General features: G+C 37.6%; 1 protein-coding gene across 1 annotated transcript in view; it reads right to left on the reverse strand.

Moving 5' to 3' along the window:
* Positions 1–27,717, reverse strand: part of LOC110102347 (kinesin-like protein KIN-12A) — a 43,519-nt gene that overhangs the window by 6,418 nt on the left and 9,384 nt on the right. The window contains exons 5-12 of the mRNA XM_028696335.1: positions 27,201–27,296; positions 22,223–22,368; positions 21,307–21,456; positions 21,089–21,218; positions 19,767–21,008; positions 19,574–19,672; positions 19,349–19,501; positions 18,467–19,252 (exon numbers count right to left, since the gene is read on the reverse strand). Of these exons, the coding sequence (XP_028552168.1) occupies positions 18,467–19,252; positions 19,349–19,501; positions 19,574–19,672; positions 19,767–21,008; positions 21,089–21,218; positions 21,307–21,456; positions 22,223–22,368; positions 27,201–27,296 (2,802 nt within the window). The remainder of the gene's footprint in view (positions 1–18,466; positions 19,253–19,348; positions 19,502–19,573; positions 19,673–19,766; positions 21,009–21,088; positions 21,219–21,306; positions 21,457–22,222; positions 22,369–27,200; positions 27,297–27,717) is intronic.

Below are 27,717 nucleotides of genomic sequence, written 5' to 3' on the forward strand. Positions count from 1 at the left end.
CTTACACGTGCTTCTTCAGTCCTTCTTGGTTGTTGGACTACGCTCCTTCGACGACTTAACCTTCCTGTCGGGTCGGAAGTCGCAGCATCTTGATCAGAAGCCAGAACGGGGACTTGCTGGCCGAGAGGTTAACTCGAAGATTTCACGGCCGCGGTGTCCTCATACGAGGGCACCTACCATTCACGCTTTTCTTAGCATGGTGGGAAGGCTCAATTTTCCATAGTTTTTCTCTAAACGGGGGAGATGCTGGAAGGCTGCCGAAATTTCGGGTGAATATACGACTACACTCGGACCTGACTTGGACTCAAATGAACACGAATTAGTGGACTTGAGCATGAACTACAAGGACTTGTACTTGAACAAATGTAAAGGATTAAGACTTGAATACAACATCAAAACTAAATCAAGCTTAATCAAATGATGTTGGATGAACAATGACTTAAACTTAAACTAAATTGAGAATTCAAGTTGAATTCAAACAAGTTGATATCGAATGTAAAGGACTTAAATCAAACTTGTGGACATTGGACTTGAACTGTACAACATCAAGTTGGACTTGAACATGAACCATATGGAATGAGAATTTAACTTAGCAAGTAATAAAGGCCTAGATCTTCCTAATGAATATCAATAATCAAACAAAGATTTGCGGATCTAAGCATGACTTGCTTATAATTGATTCAAGAATGAACATCAAATGCATGCGAAGGATTCATGCTGGAATACTTTCAGACATAAGCAACATACAAATGCGAAGGAGGAATTCTCTACCAGCACATTTGACATGCTTGTGAAGTAGGTGTATAACAAAAGCGGTGACATTCCTATCAACGTGCTTATAATAAAAGTATGAAGCTTCAAATAAAAAAAAAAAAAAGAAGGGAGGCTTTCATGCCAATCAAGATGTAACATGTCCACAAATTAAACAAGAAAGTTGTGGAGAAGTGAATACCCTGCTCTCCTACAAGTAAAAATATATGATGGATATGATAACTCGTTAGCTGATATGCATAAAGGAGGAATACAAGCAAATATAAGAAAATCTACTGTAGATACAAACACTTGTTGGCGGTGAAGGTAGATTCGCCGCAATCACAATGAACTTATGAGTGCTAATCAGCAACAGGCAATGGATATTATAACGTCCTTGCAATTAATGCTCTATCAATGACCAATAAATACGCTCATCTACTACAAATGGAAGCAGATGATATGAAATGAATAGAGTGTTTATGGGTGATTGTAGAAAGTTTGTGATGCACCCGAAACCATTATCCATAAGACAAATGTCGAAGTACTACAACAAATGCAAGCTCTTATGAGTTATTCTGAAAATAACAAATACACATAGTACATCATCAGCAAGCAAATATGAAACAACTATAATGAATGCGATCAACAAATCCACCTAAGATTGGTTAAAGGTGGATATGATGCAGAGACAATGGCTCTTCTGCGAACACCTCCAGGAAGTCGTAGTGAATACAACGGGTCCCGTAAATAAACACGAGCCACTAGTAGATAACAACAATGGGTATATTGTAAGCACAATGAACCCTTGTGGACACAAGTATAGATATCACCTACAACAGCGGTGATTGAGGTGCTGCAAAGTATATCGGGTATAAAGATAACTCGATGTACGAAGAATGACACCTCCTTGCAGAATGGAAGAGATGTTTGAACAAATTCGAACTAAACTTCATAGTATTCCAAAGTTTCTTCTTGGTCCTATACTTAGGAAGAAAATATTTCTGGTATCCACAAACATCAGAAATAACAAGTCTACTATACTAAAGAGCTTGAAAGGAATCCCTTTCAAAGTAGTGGCCACATATTTCAAGAAGAACCTCCCGGTGAATGAGAAAAGGGAGTTTTACATCAGAACAATGAGGTATCTCATTACAATCAGGTGATAACGCTACGATTCACCTGTATGCAAAAGCAGGAGATTCGTTAGTGCACTACGATCCACCTGCAGAAAGCAAGTAGTGTACGATAGTCTACTTATACAAAGTAGTAAATAACTCAATCCATAAGCTGCTATAATACGCCACCGGATCCGCAACATCCATGCAAGCGGGCAAAAGGCGTTTATGAATATTTCAAAGTACCCACGTACATGCACCGTAATTTGTATACACATAGATACACTAAAGGGGTAAATACAATCACGACTAGCATGGGCCCCGGCGAGCCTGTTATAAATACACACGTGACGTCTAGGGATGCTACGCAGGTCAATAAGTGAATTCAAGTTCAAACCCGATTCTTCTATACGGATCAATAGGAGTCGACAAGGTTCGAACCATCAAATAAATACATAGTTGTGACAACAGGTGTATTTGTTTTAATACACTCATATTAGGCCTTCAAGATCTATAATCAAGAGAATTCACTAATAAAGGCATAAAGCCTACGAAACCCTATCCTCCTAAGCAGATAAATAGGAGTAGACAGGGTTCGAACCATCAGATAAATATGGGGTCACGAAGTTGATCGAAATATTTATTTTATACATTCATATTAAGCCTTCAAGGTCTTTAACAAAGAAAATTCACAAACAAATGTATAAATCCTAGGAAACCCAATCCTTTGTCGACAGCTCAACAGAGTTGATAAGGTTCACCCATAAAATGGAAATATTTTCAAATGAAAATGACCTCAAAGTCACCCCGATGATGGCCGTGTTGAATGTTTATCTCAACCGGAGGGGTTCACAAATATTTTCAAATGCATCCCAAAAGTCCATTCAAATTCTAAAATCTAAAAATCCCAAAATCCAAAGACATTTAAATTTGCAATCAACCATCAAAAATCACTAAAAATAAAATCCATCCACCATCTGCAACAGTTTGTCGGGGTGGACAAGTTAAAACTATTTCAGCTCACATAGAGCTAATGCCTAGTCAAAAATATCACTAGGATCCATTCTCAAACAATCTCCTACCAATAAGGGCGTGGCACGTGTCCTCTAACCGTCGGTTTTGCCTCCAAATAGCACCGTAGAATAAACAGTTATAATACGGGGCCCTCTAAACCGAGTGGTTTTGCCACCAAATAGCACCATGAAACACCGGTTATGGCCCGTTTCTTAATGACATCAAATCATTGAGATATGAATCAATAGAATATGATTGATAGGGCATAAAGCCCTCTGTTAGTTAAGGTGATAAACATCTATCCCAAGTCTACAAGGTTTCCTTGGACGAAGCAAGCCATGACTGCCGACAAGGATCCTTCTGTCAGGTTAGGTCGACTACCTCCTCTGATTAAGTAGACCTGGGACCATGATGGCCCGAGACGACGGAACCATGGGATCTTGACGATCGGGTCCGTCATCCATTCCCCCACCATCCGCTTTAAGTGCAAGATGATGAAATTTCAATGTTAAATATCAATTCTCCAACCATTTCCAAATCCAAGCCCATTGCTGTTACTATATGCCAGATATACGTATCATTTACGTATCTGATTGACGACTAGCCTTAATCGAAAGTTCTCTCTCATGATTAGGAGGGGTAATTAACTATAGGGGCTTGCGCTTATAGGAAACCAGAACTCATATCATAAAGTCCTCACAAAATGAGGGCGAAATCTCTGGGTAGTATCTTATTACAAACTCATTTGCCTTCCAAAATTTACCTCGGAACTTAATATGTTAAAACTTCCCCTTAAAAAAAAAAGAAAAAGCAATAGTCGGGCGGGGGCCGGGGCCGAATTTTCGTAGCCCACAACCATCATCAGAGTTTTTAAATGATTTAGTCTTTATTATTTAAATCTTATCAGCTCTATCTGCATGATAGCAAATGATTGGGTACATAAATTAACTTTATGAGTCACAACATTAGTGAAGTGACTTTAAGAGTGCATTTTTAAATGAACTTCCTTTGCAAAATGTATTAAAGTCCTAATGCAAACGTAAAATACAATATCTTGTCAATTTGGATTTATCATGTGGATGTTTATCACAGGATTCAAGTTCCATTAACTCCAATCCTTATCAGGAGAATGGTCAAACTTGAAATAAGCAATTTATGATCTTGCCCTATGAGCAAAGTGATTTGCTTAAGAAACATCATCAACAACAACAAAATCAAGCCTTTATCCCACTACGTAGGGTCGACTACATGAATCATTTTAATCCATTGTCTTATTAAGAGTCAAATTCTCGTTTAAATCTAATAAAGAAAGGTCATGTCTAAAATTTTCTAACCAAGTCTTTTTATGTCTACCTCTACCTTTCTTAACATGGGCCAAATCTAATATATCTACTCTCCTAACAGGGTTATCGAAAGGCCGTCGTTTTACATGACCAAACTATCTAAGGAGACTCTCTCTAATCTTATCTGTCACTGAGTTTACTCCAACCTTTTCACGGATATACTCGTTTCGTATCTTGTCTCTAAGAGTAAATCCACTCATCCACCTGAGCATACTCATCTCAACAACACTTAACTTAATATTATGCTTCTATTTTAATGGCAAAAATTATGCGCCATAAAGCAAAGGTCTTACCGCCATCTTATAAAATTTTCCCTTAAGTTTGAGTGATGCTTTTCTATCACATAACAAACCCGAAGCATTCCTCCACTTCAACCATCCAACTTTAATTCTATAAATAATATCTTCATCTATTTCACCATTACTCTGAACAATAGACCCAAGATACCTAAAATCAATACACTTATTAATGACTTGATAGCTCAAAGTCACAAACCCTCACTAGATTTATTACTACTAAAAGTACACACCTATTATTTGTTTTAGATCTACTCAAACGAAAACCTTTAGACTCTAAGGTTGACATCCATAATTCAAGTTTACTTTCAACTACCTTTCTAGTCTTATCAACAAGAAGAATATCATCAGCAAAAAGCATACACCATAGTACATCCTCTTGCAAATGTCTAGTAAGAATGAAATAGATAAAATAAAATAGTGTAAAAGAAATGCAATGTATTTGAAATGTATTTAAAATATTTAAAATTATTTATAATAAATATATGTAATTATTTTTTTATTTGACTTGAAGTAAAATGAATGTAGTGTAACTCTCAAAGATATTGGTGGTCAATGACCAAAGAAAATGACAAAAGATGAAGGATGGCAACAACGAATGATGAATAGGATGGCGACTAGCGACAAGCAAGGGAAGAAGGGCAACGATAGTGGAGTCAAATATAATGCATTTTGAAATTCAAACAAAATGGGAGAGTTTAAATTCATAAAAATTGAACGACGAAGAGAAAATAATTCACCAAATTTACTATGTAATACTTTCATCAAAACAAATATCAAAAATTTCAAATTCCTTATATTTGGAATATTTTGAATTCCATTTTTAGCAAAAGAAATAGCCCCTATTTTTTTTTCTTGCGTGAAGGGATGGATGGGAGACTGACAAGACAAGCGTCAAATTATAAAGATAAAGATTATAATTCAACCTCTCACGTAATTTATTATTCCTAGTGCTTCTTGATTTTTGTGTCGTCCTCTTGTGCGCTGGAAAATTTTGAGCTTTCAAATAGGTCGATGCAATTTGTTTCGCAAATAAACAATGTTCGAGTGGCTTTTCACATTATTTACTCTGTAATTTGCCATTTTTTATTGCATTCGATCAAATCAAACATAGATCTTTTCTTAGTAATTTTGAAGTTTCAAATGCAATGACATAATCTGTCTCACAAACATACGACATTTAGGTGATTCCTCACAACATCATGTTCATAGACTTTCATCTTCGTCGTGCTCAATAGAGTTGAGCGCATAAGGTGTTTTCCTTAGTATTCTCAATATTCAAATGGGCAAAGTTAAAGTAGTTTTGGTCATGGTCAAGATGATTAAAACTTATTTCACATGATATCACATCAGTTAGCCATCATTCTTATCGCTCATGCTTGAATCGATTGTGGAATACACATGAAGGTTTACAATTCAAAATTCTCAAAACCACTACTACATTCATAGGCCAACATTTCATAAATGGATATTCGCAAAATACTCAATTCAGTAAGAGGAACACATTCATGTAAAAATAATGAAACATTATCATCATTTTTTTATTGATATGTTGATAATTCTTGATATTATTGTTGCAATCTTACAATTAAAACTTTGACGTGACATATTGTCACCATTAGTGGTCTTGTGGCATTTAGATCTATGCATCAAATATTTGAATCATTGACAAGAGATGGTCACTGCCAGAAAACTTCCATCTACTTAGGGGTTGGCTACCGAGAAAGAAAGTTCGGTAAACATAGGCGCAATGTCACAACTTAATCATTGAAGGGTGCAATATACATCATCCAATAACTATAAGAAAATTTGTGAATGAGCTATGAAAATAATGTGTGGTGTCCCCTATTAGAGTGTTAAGCATTTTCTTACAAGTTGAATCATTTCATAGCAACCTTCAAGAAAAATAAATTATTTTCACTAAGTGATTGGCTAGAGAAGAGCTGAAGTGCACAAGACATGGTATGCCTTAGGATATAGTGTCCTTTAGAAGCCTTTGTACATTGTTTGAGTTTGATTTACAATTTGATCCAAGAGTGATGAATATAACTGAAGCATTTCAATGGTTGTGTTTATAATTATACAAAAACTAATTTCAAGTATTTATAAAATTAGATAATTACTTTGCCAAATATTTAAAATCATTCCATAGGCTGTAGGACTTAATTGAATCCAACAGGATTTAGTTTCCATGGGTTTTTCAAGTATTAATTGATCCTAAAGATAAATCAAGATCTTACTGATAGGAAACACTTGAGGATCTCAAGTGAACCTATCAATCTTGGAAAAAACAACGGAAAATATCCACAAAACTCCAAGGAAAAATCAGAAAAATAGCAATTTATTACAATAATCAAAGATAACGGAAGAAAAATACCAAAATACGGTTGATCCTTGATCCGAGAGGAGGATCTATCTCTCCCAATCCGTAGACGCCCCTAGAACCCAAGAACATCAAGCACCAAGACACAAAATCAGCCACAAATATCAAGATAACCCTAACCCTAATTTTCTCTTCCTACTTAAAGCATACAATAAAATAACCCAAGCCCAAGTCGCCCCATCCTTCCTATTGGGATTCCCTAGTAGACCCCATAATTGCCTTAGGCTATTCCCAGAGTGCGGACCTGCTTGGTCCACCTCATGTAAACTTGAGTCGGCCCTTTGCCTAGGGCCGCCTAAACCAATCCAGCATGGACCAGTCTAAGAATACCCCCTCCTAATGAATCACCTTGTCCTCAAGGTGAAATGAGGGGAACTGATGCATCACCCTCTCATAGGACTCCCATGTGGTGTCGTAGTCCAGTAAGCTTTTCCATTTAATCAGAACTTCCTTAATTACCTCTTCTCCCTGACAAACCCCCATCAACTCTAATGGTTCTAATACCACCTCCAAGTCCTTTGTCAGTGTCATTGGTAACTCAGAACTCGTTGCATGATCCACAATTGCCCTCCTCAGTTTGTATACACGGAACACGAGATGTATAGTCTCTATCGATGGTAATTTCAGTCGATATGCCATCGCTCCAATCCTTTCTAAAACTTATCATTCCTCCTGTTGGAAACTGTCTTCTGCCTGAAAGGCCAGAGCATTAAGAACACTCACTCCTCTGCCTCAAATTGGATGTCCTTCTCCATATGTTTGTTTCTTCATAATATGTTGAGCCCTCAACAGATGCCTTATCACTTCTTACAACACTCTATCCATCTCCTTTAAGTACTCCTCTACTAAAGAAATTGGGATGCTACTATGCCCAAAATGTATCAGGTGAGGTGGATCACATCCATACAACACTTTGAATGGGGTCATCTGAGAAACAAAATGATATGATGTATTGTACCAATACTCTACCCATGCTAACCACTTGGCCCATAGTCGAGGTGTCTCCAACAAAAAGCATTGTAGGTATGTCTCCAAGCTCCTATTGACCACCTCCGTCTGCCCATCTATCTGCGGGTGGTAGGCAGTGCTCCTCTTCAGCACTGTCTCCTGTAATCTGAATAACTCCCTCCAAGAGTGATTGAAGAACACCTTATCCCTGTCGGATACTATAAACTCTGGTATCCCATGTAGTCAAACCACCTCCCTAATAAAAGTTGATGCCATTTTTACTGTCATATAGAGGTGTCGTAGGGGAATGAAATAAGCTTACTGGTTCAATTTTTCTATTACCACTAAAATCACTGTGAACCCTTTCGATCGGGGTAATCCATTTATGAAATATATGGATACCTCATCCCACACCTGACCTGGTAGAGCTAAGGGCTGCAGTAATCCTCCTGGAGACATGACCATGTACTTGTTCCTCTGACAAATCTCACATTTGGCTACTAACTCCACATCCTTGTGCATCCCTTTCCAGTAAAACTTTAAGGCGAATCTCCTGCATGTATTTTGCACTCTTGAATGACCCCCAACAGCGCTCTCATGGAACTCCTGGAGCAGGTGTGAGATATGGACTGATGTCCTAGACATCACAAATCTCCCCTGATATAGAAGCCTTTCACGATCGAGGTAATCAATCTATGAAATCTATGGATACCTCATCCCACACCTGACCTGGTAGAACTAAGGGCTGCAGTAATCCTCTTGAAGACATGACCATGTACTTGTTCCTCCGATAGATCTCACATTTGGCTACTAACTCCTCCACATCCTTGTGCATCCCCTTCTAGTACAACTTTAAGGCGAATCTACTGTATGTCATTTGCATTCTTGAATGACCCCCAACAGTGCTCCCATGGAACTCCTGGAGCAGGTGTGAGATATGGAATGATGTCCTAAACATCACAAATCTCCCCTGATACAGAAGTCTTTCCCCTCCTAAAGAATAACTTGGATAGCTACTCCCATCCTTCAATAAATATGCCCTAATCCTCCCCAGCTCCTCATCATGCGCACTCTCCTCCTTAATGGTCCCCCAATCCAACATTAGTGGTATCGACACTACTATCATCTATAACTCCCCCATACATCTGGATAAGGCATCCACTTCCTTGTTCTCTAGCCCCGGCCTATAATAGATTTCAAAGTCATATCCCAATAACTTTGACAACCATCTATGGTGCTCCTCTATTACCATCATTTACTCCAACATGTACTTCAAACTCCGATGGGTCCATCCTGACAATGAAATGCTGACCCAACAAGCAGGGTCGCCACTTCTGGATGGCTAGCACAATGGCCATCAATTCCCTCTTATAGACTGATTTCAGTCTGGCTCTAGTTTTCAACACCTTGGTGAAGTAGGCGATAGGTCGATGGCTTGGCATGAGTACTACTTTCAATCCATACCTTGAGGCGTCTGTCTCCACTCTCCACTATGAAAACCTGAGTGAAATCTAGTAGGGTCAAGACCGGCACGATGGTTATAGCCTTCTTTAATCTCTCAAAAGATATTGTGGCTGCCTCCCCCCACAAGAAATCATCCTTCTTCAACTATTCTGTCAGTGGCCATGTGATGGTGCTACAGCCCTTCACGAACCTCATGTAGTAGCCAGTCAGCCCTAAAAATCCCCTCAGCTCCCTGAGATTCTTGGGCAAAGGCCATCTCAACATAGTCTCAATTTTGGCTAGATCCACAGCTACACCCTCCTGAGAGACTACATGTCATAAGTATTCCACATTTGCCTATGCAAAGTAACATTTCTTCAGATTGGCTCTCAATTTATGCTCCTGTAACATCTCTAATACCTTCCTCAAGTGCTCCCAATGCTCTCCATATGACCTGCTGTAAACCATAATATCATTAAAAAATACCAACACAAATCGCCTGAGATAGGGTCGAAAAATCATGTTCATGAGGGACTGGAAAGTGGCTGGGTATTAGTGAGGCCAAAAGGCACCACTAGAAACTCATAATACCCCTCAAGAATTCTAAAAGCATTCTTTGGCACATCCTTGCTTTTCATTCTGATCTGATGGCACCCTGACTTCATATCTATCTTGGTAAAGATAATTGCCCCACTCAGCTCATCCAATAATTCATCTATCACTGGGATATGAATCTTGTCTGGCACAGTTTCTTTATTCACCGCCCTATAGTCCATGCAGAACCTCCAACTCCCATCTGATTTCTCAACAAGTATTACTAGTCTAGAAAAAGAACTCACACTAAGCCTGATAATCCTTGCTTCCAGCATCTCTCTGATCAACTTCTCAATTTCATCCTTATAAAATTAGGGATATCGATAAGACCTGACACTAATGGATGACATACCTTCCCTCTCAATGTGATAGTTTGCTCCTGCTCCTTTGATTGTGGCAATCCCTAAGGTGGCTGAAAAACCTTACTGAACTGTTGAATTAATGGTTGTACTGAAAGAAGGATGTCCCCACCCTCTAATCTAATCCCCTCCAGCCTTTGTAGCACTACCAAATAAGCTTCCCCCATCTCCAAAATACCCCTCACTACGGTTTAAAAGGATACCATGTCTTTGGAGAGCCCTACATCTCCCTTGATTACTACCCTTCTCATTTCCCCAAGGTCTGCAGTCACTTCGTCCCCAAGACGACATAAGTGCTCCATAACTCCAATGGAAGAAAATTCTCCTTCACGTGGACCCCCTGTATGGTCAGAACTACTCCCCAATAGATCCCCTATCTCATCTCCACCTTCCCTGTACCCATCATCACTCCATAATACCCTCTATCCACCAATGTCACCCCCAATTGATCCACGGCCTGGTTGGAGATAAAATTGTGGGTAACCCCGCTATCAATCAACACCACCACCTCCCTGTTTGCTATTTCTCCCTTTACTTTTATGGTATGACTCGGAGTGAATCCTACCACTGAGTTCAGGGAAACCTCTACCACATCAATATGCAGCTTGTCCTCCTCTCCCCCTGTCTCACTCTCACCTCCCTTCTTAATTTCCTCGTCATCACAAATAGTGAGAACCTAAAGAGTTCGGTCCTAGCACCTGTGGCCTGAAGTATGCTTCTCATCACATCTGAAGCATAATCCCTTCACCCTCTTCTCCTGCATCTCCCTCTCAGTCAATCTTTTAAAATTCCACCCACTTCCTCCTCTTATTGGCTTCTCCCTTGGGGTCTCACGAATGTTGCCCAATGCAGGCCCCTTAGGTGTTAAGAGAGTGGTATCCATCTTATAAGAGCCCCTGAACTGCTACCTATGGCTCCCCTCTCCTGGTACTTCTGATCCTCCACCAGCTGTGTCAACTCCATAGCCTCTCATAAGTCATGAGGCCTCATGACCCTCATTGCTGCCCGGATCTCTGATTTGAGTCCCTTCATGAAATTCCCCTCCAGAACAGTCTCCAATAGTCGATCCAATTAACTCACTAGGTACTCAAATCTCTAGCGGGAATCTTCCACTGAGCCTTCCTACACTAATGCAAAGAACTGCTTATAAAAGTCCCCTCCCCTGCAGGTTCGAAAATATTTCAATAAGTATTCCTTGAACTCCCTCCAACTCCATATGGGCCTCCTCATGTCTCTCCACTGGTAACAAATCAACACCATCCCTTCCATACATAAGCCAACTACCATCAATTTCTCCTCCTTTGTCAACCCATTAACGGTGAAATACCTCTCTAGCTTGTAAATCCACCAATATCCATCCTCCCCTTAAAAAATGGGCATTTTCAACTTCTGAACCCTCGGATCCACCCATTTCTCCTGATTCCTCCATAATTTCCCCTTCCTCAAGTGTATGGTCCTCCCAAAGTGTCATAATCCTCCCTTCCATGCTCATATTCATACCCATCTTCACTTTCTCCCCTCCTTCCTTCAAAACCAACATCACCCCAACCATAATTCCGCTCTTTTCTTTCCCAATCAGCATCCCTTGATTCATGTCCCTCATAACCATGCCTCTCTTCATACCTTCCACCTCTCTCCTCTATAATCTTCACCTCGTTTTCACTCCTACGAATTTCAGAATTCTTATTTCTCTATACCGGACCTCTTCCCTCTGATGTCGCCGTTTGATTTTAATTGTCTTGTATCTTCTTCACCAGCTCATGAAGATCTGAAACTTTGCCTTCCATAGAGGATATTCTATCCTCCAACGTTGCTTCATTTGGCACATCTCCCCCTCAACGTATTCTTCCAAAGCATCCACTTTCTTGGCCTCCATCAATACCCGGATTTTTGTTGGACTTAAAAATCTGGATCTCAACCCCAAAAGCAGCAAAACAACCCCTCTTCAGACAAAATTCAGCCGCCAGAATTCACAAAAACAGCCCAAAAACAATCCCAAAAGCTGTTTGATACCAATTTGATAGGAAACTCTTGAGGATCTCAAGTGAAAACCTATCAATCTTGGAAAAACAACGGGAAATATGCACAAAACTTCGAGGGGAAACCAGAAAAACCATAATTTATTCCAATAATCAAAGATAACGGAAGGAAAATACCAAGATACAGTTGATCCTCAATTCGAGAGGATCTCTCTCTCAATCCCTAGATGTCGCTAGAGCCCAAGAACGTCAAGCACCAAGACACAAAATCAGCTACAAACATCAAGATAACCCTAACCTTAATTTTCCCTTCCTACTTAAAGCATACAATTAAAGAACACCTAAGGGGCTGTTTGGTATCGGATTTAGTTTTATGCAATGATCTTAATTTTATAAATATCTTCTTTAAACTTAAATCCCTAACCGCCATAAATCCTGATATATGTTACCAAACAATTTCTCAGGATTTAACAAGATTTAACATTTAACATACCAAACAGTTTTTAGGATTTAACACATTTCGGATTTACTAAATCCGTATTTACAGGATTTATTAAACCCCACTGGTTGTCAAACAGCCCCTAAGAAAAAAAATTAAAAAAAATATAATTAAACAACACAATTCAAATCCCTCTACAGCCCTAGCCGTCCCCTCCTTCCTAATGGGATCCCTAGTGGGCCCCACAATTTCCTTGGGCGGCAATTCTCAGGGTGCGGACCTGCTTGGTCTGCCTTATGTAAACTTGAGCCGACCCTTTGCCTAGGGCCAGCTGGACTGGTCTAACACTTAACATACAATTAACAATAGCATATATGATATTTGATCAGTAGATATGATGGGGCTTGCGGTGGGAGCAAGCCATGAATAAACATTATGGAAAGGAGACTCCATCAAATATATGTAGTTGTGCGTATGATATACAATCGTATATAGAATAAAAATAGTATATTTTTAAACTTAAAGCGAATTAATTGTACATTCATCGTAATATATGATAGTCTAGCTAGCCATTTTCAAACTTTTGACTTGTAATTTTTCCTTGAGTTCTATTCTTAGCCACTGGGGAAGGGCTGACAGTAGATGGGGAGCTTAAAAAGGACCCCTCACTGCATTCCTAAAGGGCTAATGGACAAATAACACTTGTGCCTGCATTAAAAATTTTGAGGGATGTTGTAAGTTAAAAAATACTATAAAGATCATGATGATGACATCAAAAGATCGACGGCTATGATGTGGAGTTTATTATTTTCTTTTGTGTCTTATGTACTAGTTTATTTTGCTTTCATGTTTTCCCATTTTATCCCTAGGGGTGGTCATTTGATATTGTAGCCTCGAGAGCATTTATGTCTTTTAGTTTTTGTTTCATTTTGGCCTATTTATAGGAGGCCTCATACATTGTACTAGAGGTTGATGAATGAAAATTTTTTTCTCTTATTGATCTCTTTGTGAGTTCGTAGCACTTTCTCGAGACCTCTTTGTGAGTTCTTGAGGAAGTAGTGTTGTAGATCTCTTTGTGAGTTCTAACGGATGAAGAATTGAGGTTTGTGGATTTTAAATTTCCTTATCCTTTTTTCAATTCAAAATTTAAACCGTAAAATTATTGCTATTATATGATTGGTTCATAACCTATGTGACATCCTTAACGACTAGCCTTAATCGAAAGTTCTCTCTCGTTATCGGGAGGGGTAATTAACTATAGGGGCTTGCGCATATAGGAAACCAGAACTCATATCAAAAAGTCCTCACTAAATGAGGGCGAAATCTCTGGGTAGTGTCTATCTAAAACTCAATCTGCCTTCTGAAAATTCCTTCGAAACCTAATCTCGTTAAAACTCTCTATCGTCGTCGTCACACAAATATTTTAAAAGAAAAATTGATGGATGGCATGGAGAGGCCGGGATCACACATACTAAAATGGAATTTTCGGAGCCCACAGTTATCCTACTATGTGATTTAATTGATTCATAAGAAGCTTGTTAATTACTCTCCGCTAAAGCCTAGAAGTTGGAAGATTTGAGTGAGGGATCATCTTGTAGTGACTAGTCATATTGTTAGTGGAGGGATTCATTGTTGAAACCTACCTCGCATGAAATGTTAAGAGTAATTGATTACTTTTGTGGTTTTAACTTTATGTATGTGACTTAGCCTAAACTTATGACACCACTCTCGTGTTTTATCTCCATCATATATATGTAGTTGTGCATATGATATACAATCGTATATAGAATAAAAATAGTATATTTTTAAACTTAAAGCGAACTAATTGTACATTCATCGTAATATATGATAGTCTAGCTAGCCATTTTCAAACTTTTGACTTGTAATTTTTCCTTGAGTTCTATTCCTAGCCACTGGGGAAGGGCTGACAGTAGATGGGGAGCTAAAAAAAGACCCCTCACTGCATTCCTAAAGGGCTAATGGACAAATAACGCTTGTGCCTGCATTAAAAATTTTGAGGGATGTTGTAAGTTAAAAAATACTATAAAGATCAAGTGTTCATCATTATGCCCTCAAAGATATTGTGCGATAATCTTACTCCACTCTCTAAGGATATTTTGTAAATTGTTTCAATTATTTTATTTACAATCTTTGTATTTAAAGATTAAAAGTTTTATTTATTAGGCGATTTTCTTTTAGAAACATTTGAGGTTCAAGAAAACTTTGGTTAAGAAATCTTTTAAATATTAAAGTGTGTGGGTTGCATTTTCCTAGAAGGAGATTATGTGGCTTAAGGCTTCACTATGATAAAGAAGTTGAGCTTGTTTTGATAAAGTTTGGGTGATGGAATCCTAGTTAAATGAGGAGATTACACTTGTGCACAGGCCAGTTGGGTGGTTGAACCACTTAAAAATTATTCTCTTCCGTTATACTTGATTTATTTGCTCATTATTTTTTTATTTCATTAGTTAATCTTTAAATTGCTAAAGCAGTGAACAATACAGTTGTTCTTATACTTTTTGCGTTGTGAGGCTACAAGTTAAATACCCTAACCTAAGCATTATTTCATTAACACCACTTCAACTTGTATTTATGTGATATCACTTGATTAACTTAGGTGCTAGTTTCAATTGAAATACATAATATAGTTGAGCTTATCATTTCTATTGAGCTTAATAGTCAATAACTCGCTTTCTCTAATCTTTTAACATATACCTTACGGAAACTTGTTGTAAAACCTGAAATTCGTCATTTGAGTGCGTCGCATGCATTTCGATGCGCCACGATGAACTTAAGCGAAATTTCAATGTCGTCGGAATTCAACAAAATAAATTTTATTAAATTTGTTACGAAATTTCGATCGAAACGATATAAATAACCAATATCAATTTCGGCACAGTTTTGAAATTAAAATTTGCCGAAGATGATTTAAGTAACATTTTACCCTTGTACACATTTTGCCCTTCACATGACAATAGAGAAACTTTGGGAAGAGGGGCACATGCATAATTTGGCTCTTACCTAATTTTCCTAAAATCCCTCATGCACTTAGGGACCGATTCATTCGGTCCCAATCTTGTTCGTTCGGCCGCACGCGAGAAGAGGAGGAGAAGGCGACGGGAGAGCTTGGGGAAGTGGTGGCCGGCGAGTTTTCGGCGCGCTTTTGGAAGGAAATCATCGAGGAGGCCTAGGGAAGAAGAGAGGTAAGTGTATTATGCAAGAAACTTCCCTCTTTTATAAGATTTTTCTTGGAGAAATTTCTAGGGTTTTACTTTTTGTTGGGTTTTTCTTAGGAGAATGATAGGGCTTGTTTAGGAACATGTTTCTATGTCATAAGCAAGAAGTTTTCTTAAGGAAAACTTAGGTTTCAAACTTAGGGTTTGGTGAAAAACATTTCTTTTGTTTAGGAATGTTATTAGGAGATGTTTAGAAGCATGATTAAACAAAAATTTGAATTTTATTCTAAAGATTTTTTAGTTTTCCAAATTAAGGTTTTTCCAAATTTAGTAATTTGGAGCTTGCATGAATGAATTCTATTCCTAAGGGTCATGGGAGGTTTCTAATGAAGAGAAATTGAAATTTTGAGAAAAAAATACTTTTTCCCAATTATTTTTATGCTTTATTCCGAAATTTTTAATGCCTTATATATATGTATAAGAAAGGGGAGTATTTTATAAGCAATTGGAATGACATTAGTGTAATCTTAGGTTTCCATAATTTAGGTTTTATGTAAAACCGAAAATATTTGATGTAAAATCAAAATATAGGTGGGAATGAGGATATATTACCTTGAGGATATGAGGATAGGAAGAATATAGGGAGCTTATAAGAGGAATTTAAGAAGTTTATTTTGGCAATAAATTTTTGTTGTGTTACTTTCTTTAGGTTGTGGCAAGAAGTACAAATAAAGAGGAGAAGTGGATGCTTGCATAGTAGTTTTGAGGTAGGATTCTTTTCCTTACATTACCACATGACGATTCATGCTTTTATAACTTTTATATATTATGTCCTTATGAAATTTATTTATGGAAATGGATACATGTTAAACATGTACTATATTTATTTCATGTTTGCTTCATGATTAAGATACAAGTCTAAACATATGTTAAACAATCACTTCATCTTTATTTATTTCATGTTTAGGATGCATGTCAAACATTAGTTCATGTTTGAAATATATAAAATTATATGGAAAGAAAAGAATTTATAGTCGTATGAAAAGAATATAGAAATGATTGTGCATGATTGATTTCGGAGTACCAAATACGGTGCAAAAGAACATATGAGCAATATGGAAACAATATGGCCCTTTGGGGCAAAAGAGGAAAAGAAATAAATGGCCAAAAGATGTTTGTGTACCTAATCAGTACACCCCTGATACTCTGGTACGGTTGTATATGAAAAATAAGTAACATTCATTACATGATATATATAAGACACATGTACATGGCATACATAAAAAATCTATCATTCTTAAGACATAAGAAAGTTAGCATGTGTAGGAAAAGAAATAAAAGCATGTCCCCATTAATTTAAAAATATAAATTTCATTTTATAAGACATGTGAGCATGTTTAGGATTAGAGATTCCTATTGAGCGTTAGCTCATTCCCTCATGTTGGAATACTTTTCAGGAGAACCTTCTACAAGAGATGGCTGACAACCCGAGGTTTACTTACAGTCGTCGTACCCCGGGTGACGGGTTCTTATATTGTTTTCCTAGTTGTAGTTACTTTTCTTTGGGGTGATTTTGTCATAGCATGAATAGTTAAATGTTATAGCCACCTTGTATATATATGAAATCTCTTTTGAAATGAAATGAAATATTTAGATGCGCTTTTATGTTCCTATTGAAGTCTTTTAAAAATATTTTTATACATGAAATTTGATAATTGAACTGTTCTGAACGACCGATTTCGTTCCCGCCTCGTATTTACGAGCTAACCGGGCCGGGTCGTGACACTTGTGTGGTGCACTTAATTAGATTAAGTGTTTTAATTGTAATATGTTAGCTTCTGTTAAGTGTTTTATTGTGGAGCTTAGGCCGGGTCGTGACACTTGTCTGGTGCACTTAATTAGATTAAGTGTTTTAATTGTAATATGTTAGCTTCTGTTAAGTGTTTTATTGTGGAGCTTAAATTGGTGATTTAAAAAAAAAAAGTTCAAAGTAACTCATTGCATATCCAATCCACTCCATCTTAGACTTCTCTAAACTATCACATAAAATCTAATAAACCCCTTACACAATACATGCACCTTTTCTATGAGTTCATGACGAAGGTAATTGCAAAACAACTAGTTGATCTCTGTCAGAGTAAAGGAGACTTTATTTCATAAAATTTAGCATTGTATAGAACAATCACAAACATACAAAATCTCAGGAAAACTCAAATATTAGAAATAGTTCTCATGGTTGCTAATGACTAGAGTCAATAAGGCGAGGAGAATGAGAAAGATAATGGACTAGCTTAATGTCTAATGATTGGCAGTTATTTCTAAACTTGAAAAGTTTTATTGTGAAATATCTATCTCAACTAATGAACCCATAAATGCCCAGAAAAGAGTAGAACACAGCAAAAATTGAGAAGCAGCCGAGCAGATTTCATGAGTACTTAGCACATCAGATAGAAGCACTGAAAAGAAAGTAATAATTGGATTGAGTTGTCTACCTCTTCTGCGTTCTCATTTGCAAAGTTGCACAAAATTTAAGCATGTAAATTCATAAAAGAAGTGCAGTATGTATTTTCATTATCTAACAGAATTGCTTGTGAGAATGAAAGATTAAATTCAAAAACAAGTACCTTTGCATTGCCAGCAGCGTCTTCAGCTTCTTTTAAGCGTGTAAGCAGCTCTCCAGCAGCCAATACAGCCTCAGCAGTATCCTTAAGTTGAGTCTGGAGACCTTTATTTTCATCCCTCCAATACAGCCTCTCCTTTTCTCTCTCTTCCCTGAGAGTTTCAATTTGAGCAGACATAGATTCAATGAATTTTGAATCACATTTTACACCTACTCTTGCTGCTACTTTCTTCACATCAAGGATTCCCTCCCTCATTTTCCTATGCTTTTGAAGCAAAGCCATATGTTTCTCTTCAAGATCTGCATAGTGTTCCAAGGTCCTAGTATGAACCTGCAATGCTGTCTGAAGTTCCTCCTTACGTTCTTGTGCACATTTCTTCTCAGATTCAAGATCAATTTTCAGCTTCTCAGTAAGAGACTGACAAGCTTCCAATTCTGTTTTAAGCTCTTTATATAAAGAGATCCACTTATTCTCTAAGTCAGTCCAATTTCCCCTCTTAAGCTCAAAATTTTCATCAACACTTGCATCTTTTGTATCTGATATCTTACTAAGAGGGGCCAAGATGGACCCCATTGAATGTGTCAACTGTAGCAAGGGATGGTTAGACGTTGAAGAAGAGTCAATATAATATCGTAAGTAGTGCCTTAGATCATGAATTTCCTCCATCAATACATCTCTCTCACCCATATCAAAGAAGTTTCTATAATTATTGAGCTCATTCTGAACCTTCTTTAGCTCAATATTTAGCAACAAAACTTCAGGATGATTGTCATATTTCTCTTTTAGTATCTGAAATACAAGGAAAATCGTTTAGAAAGATTAACAGTCTCTTTAAACAAAAACAAAAATGACCAATATGCATGCAGCGGCATGAATCCAAACAACCATGTACTCATTTTTTAAGGAAAGAAACTCCTTCTCCATGAACTCTTCAGTTGGCATAACGCCATCCATTAGGCCCTCCAGTCGAGAAATTTTATCCTCATGAGCCTGTTCAATTATTTCTATGCATCCACGTTCATGCTTGTATTGCTGGACCTGCAAACATATGAGATGACAAGTAAGTACCATCTTCAGTTGAAATAAAAAAGAATCCAAAATGGCACCTACCAATCTATTGAGATGCATAATTTCAGCTGCTTGCTTCAAACAGCGATCTTCAAGAGCCATTTCCCGCCTGATGGCTCCAGCAAGGACTTTCTCCATCGCCTGAATCAAGAAACCCTCTAGAAATTTACTCACTCAATTTACCAGACAAAAGATTGAAACATAATAAAATTTTTCATTTTTTAAAGATAAATACTTTAGGCACTTGTTTCTTGCATCGTTCAGCTGGTTGTGGCTTCTTGGATGATTGGGAACCATTGAGGGGGGCCATTTGCAAGTCCGATTCCCAGGTGATATCTCCATTTTCAAGAGTCAGAGCTTTTCTCTTGCAGGAATTACATATAAGCACTGATGAATCTTCTAACCCGTTTGGTTCTTCAAATAACGTTTGTGTGCCAGTATCAATTTTGTCCATGATGGTTAGCGGCTTCATATCAGCAGGGTTCAATGAGAACCTGAATGATGAATTCATTAGGGATGAACTATGCTTTTGGCCATTGATCACCTCAAGACCTTGACGAAGACTTGCTGCCAGATTTTCATTTGTTGCAAGGGAATTCTTGCTGGAATGAATGGAAGAAATATTATTCTTACTCTTATTCAACAAACCAGAAAATGAAACATTCACGATGCCTAAATCACGTTCAACCTCTGCTCTTATACTTTTCTGAGAGGCTGATGTTGATGATGATGTCCTGGGACTTTTCCTACTGTAAGTCTTAGTTCTAGGCGAGACACTCAAAGTGGGTGTCAGAACTGGGGATGTTTCACGTGTTTTAATGCTAAAACAAAATGTTGAAGCATGATTATGAGACTGGCCTGGAAACATTTCATTTGAAGCAACTCCTCCAATAGAAGAAATTTCCTCAGTTATCTCAGGATGGTCTCCGGCCAGTAATTTTCTCTTAGCAGGAATCATTTTTTTTTCATCTCCATCCCTATTGTGCTCGTTCATGTCAAGAGTGGGGGAAGCTTGTTCAATTGCAATTTCAACTATTTCTTTGCTTTGGACATGAGCTCTGCAGGATTCAGTCAATTCTTCTATTTTTTCATGTTCCTCACTGCCATGCCTACACTCAATATCTTGGTGACACTCGGAGATGAAACTAGGTATTTTCTTTAAGCATTCACTTGATGAAGTTTCCCTATCTAAGTAACAGGGCGTTTTCTCCTTAAAACTCTCAAATTTAGTTGCTTCCTCATTCACGGTACTATTTTCCTCATCCAAGGAAGGCAAATAAGCCTCTGCACCAGAGCTCTCAACACCTTCCTGAACAATTTCCATGTCTTCATCACTGTCATCTTCAACAGGCAATGTTCTTGGGCGACATAGGCTAAATCTTAAAAGGCTCAAACTTCGACGGACATTCCATCCAATTGAACAACTTCCATTACTTTCTTCTGACTTATCATTTGACTTCATTCGTAGAAGTTCATCCTGCCCAAGGGAAAGCAAAACTCATTTTAACCAAGTAATGAACATGGCTTCTCACTAGTTACAGTAGCAAGGATAACTACCTTCAGCTGACGTATCTGCTCTCGCAGGAGATTAGCATCATCTACTGTTGTCTCATTTACAATTGCCTTATTCTTTATTGCCTTTGCTCGCTGAGCAAATCTCAAGGTGCTAAAAGTTTCATTCTTACAACTGCATTGAATCAGAAACTTCAAAATCAAAAGGAGTAAGAAAATCAAGTAAAGAAAATGATATTCTTGTTTAAGTGATGTGAGTTGACCTCTTGGATGGTGAAACATTACATATCATTGCAAGCTTTGCATTTCCACCGAGAGATTCCTGCAATAAAAATGTCAGCCTAGAATCTCTGTAGGGTATATGACGATGTTTCCCAGATTGAGAGACTTCAGCCAGAATATTAATTAAGTTTCTGCAAGATAATTCAGGAACAGATTAGAAAATAAGGCAACAAGATTACAAACAAAATCACAAGAGGTAAATGTATATCAAACAAAGGAATTTTAGGTATAGCTCTTTCCTCTGTGAAACAATGCAGATTTGACATTTCCGTTAAAGTACCACATAAGAAACTCTTAAAATACATACTATGCCATGCAAGGTCCTTCAAAAAAAATAAATGTATGTGTGCATTTGTGCACAATAAATCATGGCCATAACCAGAAAACAAAAACCTTAAATGTGAGTTGATGCATAAAAAACCAAGAAAAGGTGTCTTTAGCACAAATAATTTATGAATAGAACATAAAATGTGAGCTGCACAGTCAGACCTATGAAATTCAGTACCCAACGTTGCTTATTTTATATTATGAAGACACAAACTAGCTCTTGTTAAAACGTCATATTCAAGATTCAGCTCGAGCAATTAGAACATTTCAAGCTCATAGTCGTAGGAAAAATGCTCAAGCTATTCTTCGACCATCACCATATGTTTTTTTGATAAACCATTAAATGGGTAAACAACATAATTAGCTCTATAAAGGCAATTATTTTCAATGAATGGCTAAAGGCAATTATTTTCAATGAATGGCCAGCAGAAAAATGGAACCACATCAAATACTAGATTTCTCTCTTTGTTTTTTCTTGGTAACCCCACATTAAAAGTTCTGAAAAAGTAGTATATATGCTGGAAACATCTCATTCATCATCTTCGTACAACAATTAGATTACAAACATACCCAAGTTGGGAGAGGGAACGATTGATACTGCCAGCTTCTTTTAAGCGCTCACCTGCAGCACCTGTAGCCCTTTGTCTTTCAGATCCAGCAAGATCAACAAGGTTGATTCTACTGGTTCTTAAGCTAATAAGACCATTTTCCGTGCTCTGAAAGATTCAAAACGAAATACACGTTAGGATGTTGACATTGAGGACTTCAAGCTAAGCCACTCAACTAATCTTCCCACCCGTTATGCCACAAAACTACGATTGAAGCACTTGAATAGGGAAATAAATTAGTACCTTCATCCAACGTTTATTCAAGAGTTAATATAGCAGACGGATGCAACTCTTAGCAAATAATCATTTGTAGGGGTTACAAGATGAAGCCACGTAATTTTGGTTACCAAGCAAAACTAAAAATTATCCCTAAAAATTAACTAATCTTAAACACATTTTAGCAATTCATTAAACTTATTTATTAAATTGGGTTGTTTAAAACAACCAAAGGTTTTTTTCTTTTGCAATTCACCTAAAGATGCAGTGGGATAAGGCTTGTGTTATTTGTTGTTGTTGCAATTCACCTAATATCAAGGTTTAAAATTGCACAACTGGATATTTAAGCGTTTTTTGTTTGTGAGGTGAGGCGTAAGCCTCAAGTCATTTTTACGCCTCAAGATCAAAAACTTACGTAAAATGAAAATAAAGATTAAAAAGTGATTTTTATATAATAACCAAATAATATGTTAAAGGATGACAATTAACTTTCTATTGAACTATGAAGTAATAAATTAACATACAAATGAAATAAAAAATTGCACAAGACGTAAAGTAACAAGTTATAAATTGTATGAAATAGAATTGAAATCCAAATATTACAAGAGTAAAATAATATTAATAATAGAAATTGCATAAAATTATTATATAACATCTATTTCAACACAAATTCATTCTTTCTCAATTCTCTACTTATCCATATTTAATTCTAAAATAAAGCTAAAATAGTTTGTAACAATTCAGAAATCATTTGCACGGTCATCACTAAGAGGGTATTTATTTGAGTCAGTGTAATAATAAATTAGTATCTTCGTTGTTTCATCATGTTGAGCCAAATTCTTCTCATTCTGCTTCATCTTCATTTACTTCAGTCATCTTCCTCTTTCATAAATATTTTTCATCAACATAAAGATGAGAGAAATACTCCAAAATTTTTAAAGGAGGTAGTGGTGGTGTGGGCTTTCAAGTGATCCTTGGTGACGGCTACAACGGTGGTGGCTGCAACAAAGGCAGTGGGCTAGAGATCGAGGTTGTCTAGTGGTAATTGCTACAGCTCAGTGTGTGTATGAAGGCGTGATTTGTTAGGGCATTAGTTTGAGAATTTTAAGTACGATTTAATAAAAAATGTATAAATAGGGTGACATGCCAGCGAGGCGAGGCAAGGCATGCCACAAGGCGGGCCTCAGCTAAAACAAAGAACAAGCCTCATTAAAAAAAAAAACTTGAGGTGTAAGCCTCGAGGCATTTTTCACTTGAATTGCGCTGAGGTGAGTCTCATGTTGCGCAATTTTAAACAATGTCGAAGATAAATATAAAAATAGTTCAAAATTAAAAGCCAAAGTAATCAGGATAGTGAGAAGTAAAATAGTAGTAAACAAACTTATATTGGAATAATCACCTAGGTCTTCTTCCCAAAATCCTCTTTCTCAGTAACAATCGCCTAGGTCTACTACCCAAGCACCTCTTTCTCAAGTGCTCAGCCATATCTATCCTTTCATTCACATACCGGGGAGGGGAACCGCAATGCTCCTACCTTGAAGCATGAAGCAACCACTCCAAGCTCGTCGTCATACAAATATGTAGTATCTGACATATAGTGGCATCATGATTTGGTATTTGAAGATTTAATATTTAAAATAAAAAATTTACCACATTGCACTTAAAACAGATGTGGGGGGATCATGATGGATCCGATCAAGATCCTATGGTTCCATCGTCTCGGGTCATTATGTTTCATAGTCCACTTAGAAGAGGTAGTTGGCCCAACCTAACAAAAGGATCCTTGTGCATGAGTTGTCTCATCCAAGGGTACCTTGTAGACCTAAGCTGAATAGTTATCTAAGGGGACAAATTTGTATCCACCTTAGCTAACAGAGGGTTTTGTTCCTTATCGATCATATCATATTGATTCCTTGCTCAAGAATTTAGCGTCGTTGGGGAACATACGGGCTCTTACTATAACTGTAATTTAATGGTGTCATTCGACGGCGAAACTACCTGTTAGAGGACACGTGTCACGTCATTACTGGTGAGAGGCGGATTGATAATGAATCCTAGTGATATTTTTTTACTAGACATTTTCTCTTTTTGAGTTGAAGTGATTTCAAATTTGTCCACCTCGGTAAAATGTTGTAGAGAGTGGATTGGTGTTTTTTTATCTGTTGAGCTGAAGGTTGCGGCTTAGGCAATAACGTGAAAGGGAGAGATCGACTTGTGGAAAGCAAAAAAGAGTGTGTGGAGAAGCAGTAGGAGGAGAAGGCAGCATGAATTAAACACAGAGGTTCGGCTTGCTTGTGATTTGGGTCCGACAGCACAATAGTGTGGAGACGAGTTGAGCAGCTAGATGTTTCGGCTATTGTGAGGGAGTCAAGGAGAGGGAGCTACTATTGGAGGTCAGAGCAGCTCGCGAAGAACAACAAAATAGGCGTGATTCGCACTCGGGGGCCTTCAGTGGAACGGAGTGAGGGAAACAGTGCAGTCAAGGGGAAGATCATGCGGTTTGACTGATGTGTGATCGAGCTGGATTAGTGGGATCAGATCTAGGGGGTTTGCTCAGTTAAAAGCAAGGAAGAGGAGCCAGGTTCATCCTGCTCACATGACGAGGGATTTGGCACAGTAGGGAGGAAGCAGAGGCATCAGATTCGGCTATTGCTGTTCTAGAGCGGGATCGAAATCTTCGGAGATCTCGGCTATTGAGATCGAAGGCCTGGTGAGGTGCGAAGGGTTGCAAGCAATTGCGAAGTTGAGGTCGAGCGTGGGTCTCGTTGAGGCGAACTGGTCGCGGCTTGCGAACAGGAGGTTCGAAGTCGGGGTAGGTATGGGAGTGGTAATCATGAACACCTTGAGGGAATCAAAGAGGCTTTGGGATCTGTCGGCACCATAGTGGGTGGCCTGGAGGTTGGGAGCTTGGTTGAGGGATCAAAGGTTAATGTAGGCGTTCAGCTGTAGGGGATGGGGATCGGAAACTTGGAAGCTCGCAGAGCATGAGGAAGAATGGAGGATTTTGAGTTCTTGTGTGTGGGAGAAGAGCGTAAAGTTATGTTTCATCTTCGTTTTAAAAGCGACTGCAGGCATGCGTAGAGGGGGTGTGATGAGACAATTTGACGTCAAATGTACGAGATTTTCGGCAGGATACAGGGATGGGTAGCTGACTGTACAAGGATTTAGGCGGGGATTTCAACAGAGGTAATGATTTTTTTTTTTTTTTCGTATGTGCACGTCAACAATCGCGCAAAATGATGGTCTAACATAAGTTAAGTGTTGCAAAGATGAGAATGCTCAGGTGGATGAGTGGATTTACTCATAGAGACAAGATATGAAACAAGCATATACGTGAAAAGGTTGGAATAGCTCAAGTGGAAGATAAGCTTAGAAAGAGTCACCTTAGATGGTTTGGTCACAAAAATGACGGCCTTCCGATGACCCGGTTAGAAGAGTAGATGTATTAGATTTGGCTTATATTAAGAAAGGTAGAGGTATACCTAAAAAGACTTGGTTAGAAAATATTAGAAATGACCTTTTTTATTATTATTAAATGAGAATTTGACTCTTAACAAGACACCATAGAGAAAAAAGATTCATGTACGCTTCCATTTTATACTTATGATGGATATATGAGATGATTGTTAAATATCACGTGTGCTTTTTAGACAATCAAACCATAATACTTTTCACTCATTCGTTCCTAAACAGGTAAGTCAAGACAGATGTGATGGGAATGATGTGTATCCAAAATGTCCACTTGTTTTGTCACATGATAATTAAAAGAGGGACAAATTGGGACATGACAGAAATAGAGAATGTTCTTTTCAATCTTTGAAAGATTTCCCTAAACATCTTTCATGTTTCATTCCATACACTTAAGCTTTCATTTTGATATCTTCTTGGCATTGCCGTCAAGAGTTATATGGTCATCCAAGCCTTTTTTATATCAATCTGAGCGTGACTCAGCAATGTTTTCATCTTGCTTGTAAGTTTATAGTTTATGCTATGTCCATTTAGTGGTGTACTCATCAAGTTAAGACAGGTTTCCTAGGTGAGAATCAAGGAGTGTGTACACATAGCCATAAAAGGGTAGGATGTAATAGTTCTACCAAAAATAAGGATTGCATAAGACTTATCTTTTATCCAATGAAAGAAAGGGTATTAGTGAATTTTGTAAGAATGATGTTTGGGATGTGGATGTAAAAAATTGCGCAAACGACATTAAAATCTCAGTCTGGATTGTCATAATTTCTAATTCCCTAAACTTACATTTCTTTTTTTTTTCTTGTGAGTGCTTGCAAGTTTATCCTTGCGGAGCGGTCATGGTCATTCTTGATGTTCATATTTGAGTGTATAAATACTTTTTGCTAATTCAATATTCTGTTACTCATATTTGTTGTTTTCAATTGTAAATCACCACTAGTTCACAAAAACTACAAGAACGATATTTAGTGCCCTAATTTAACCCCATCTCCACTCATGTGGTGCGCCATAAATCCTACATAGGTAACAAAAGAAGAGAACAGTTAGTTGTCAAGTCAAGCTAAGTGAAATAAACAACCATATCATCTATCTTTAACAAATAATCGCTTAATGCAATTAATGCCTCCTTCACCCCAAAACAACCAAGAGGTCGTTCCCATAAAATGATTGTAAATGCCTTAGGTGGTATAAAAATGTAACAGGCGAAACTTTATATTGCAAGGATAAGAATAGTAATTAAAAATAATAAGGACCACCTTAGACCGGCATTCAACAATACAAGTGAAAACACAATGTGAACGTGAACTCTCTGTGTTGATACTTGTTGCCCCTATCCTTCTATTTGCCAATCCCTGAAAAAAAATAGTGAAAATAAATCAGATTTATGGCTTTCATTTCAGTTAAACGTACATTATTCAACCACAAGTATGTTTATGGAGTAAGCATGCGTCAATCAACAAAAATAAGGACCAATCCATGAGAATATCATCTTGTTGAAAACCATAAAGTTTCAGAATAATATAACCATTATCAACAAGAACGATATTTAGTGCCCAAATGAGTTTTTCAAGGTACCGAAATCAATGATTCCATATTCCATGTAGGAGTGAATTAATTAAATGGAAATTTTAAGCAGGTTAAGCTACACACTGAGTGTGTTTAACAATTTTGATTATAGGAAGCTAGATAAAAATGAAATTTTATACACCACACATTTCTTTGTAGATAAAAGTATTTTTTAACCTTTTTGGGTATCTACATAATCACAAAATT

The sequence above is a fragment of the Dendrobium catenatum genome, unplaced genomic scaffold, assembly GCF_001605985.2.
Source record: "Dendrobium catenatum unplaced genomic scaffold, ASM160598v2 fragScaff_scaffold_733, whole genome shotgun sequence".
NCBI classification, from domain to species: Eukaryota; Viridiplantae; Streptophyta; class Magnoliopsida; order Asparagales; family Orchidaceae; genus Dendrobium; species Dendrobium catenatum.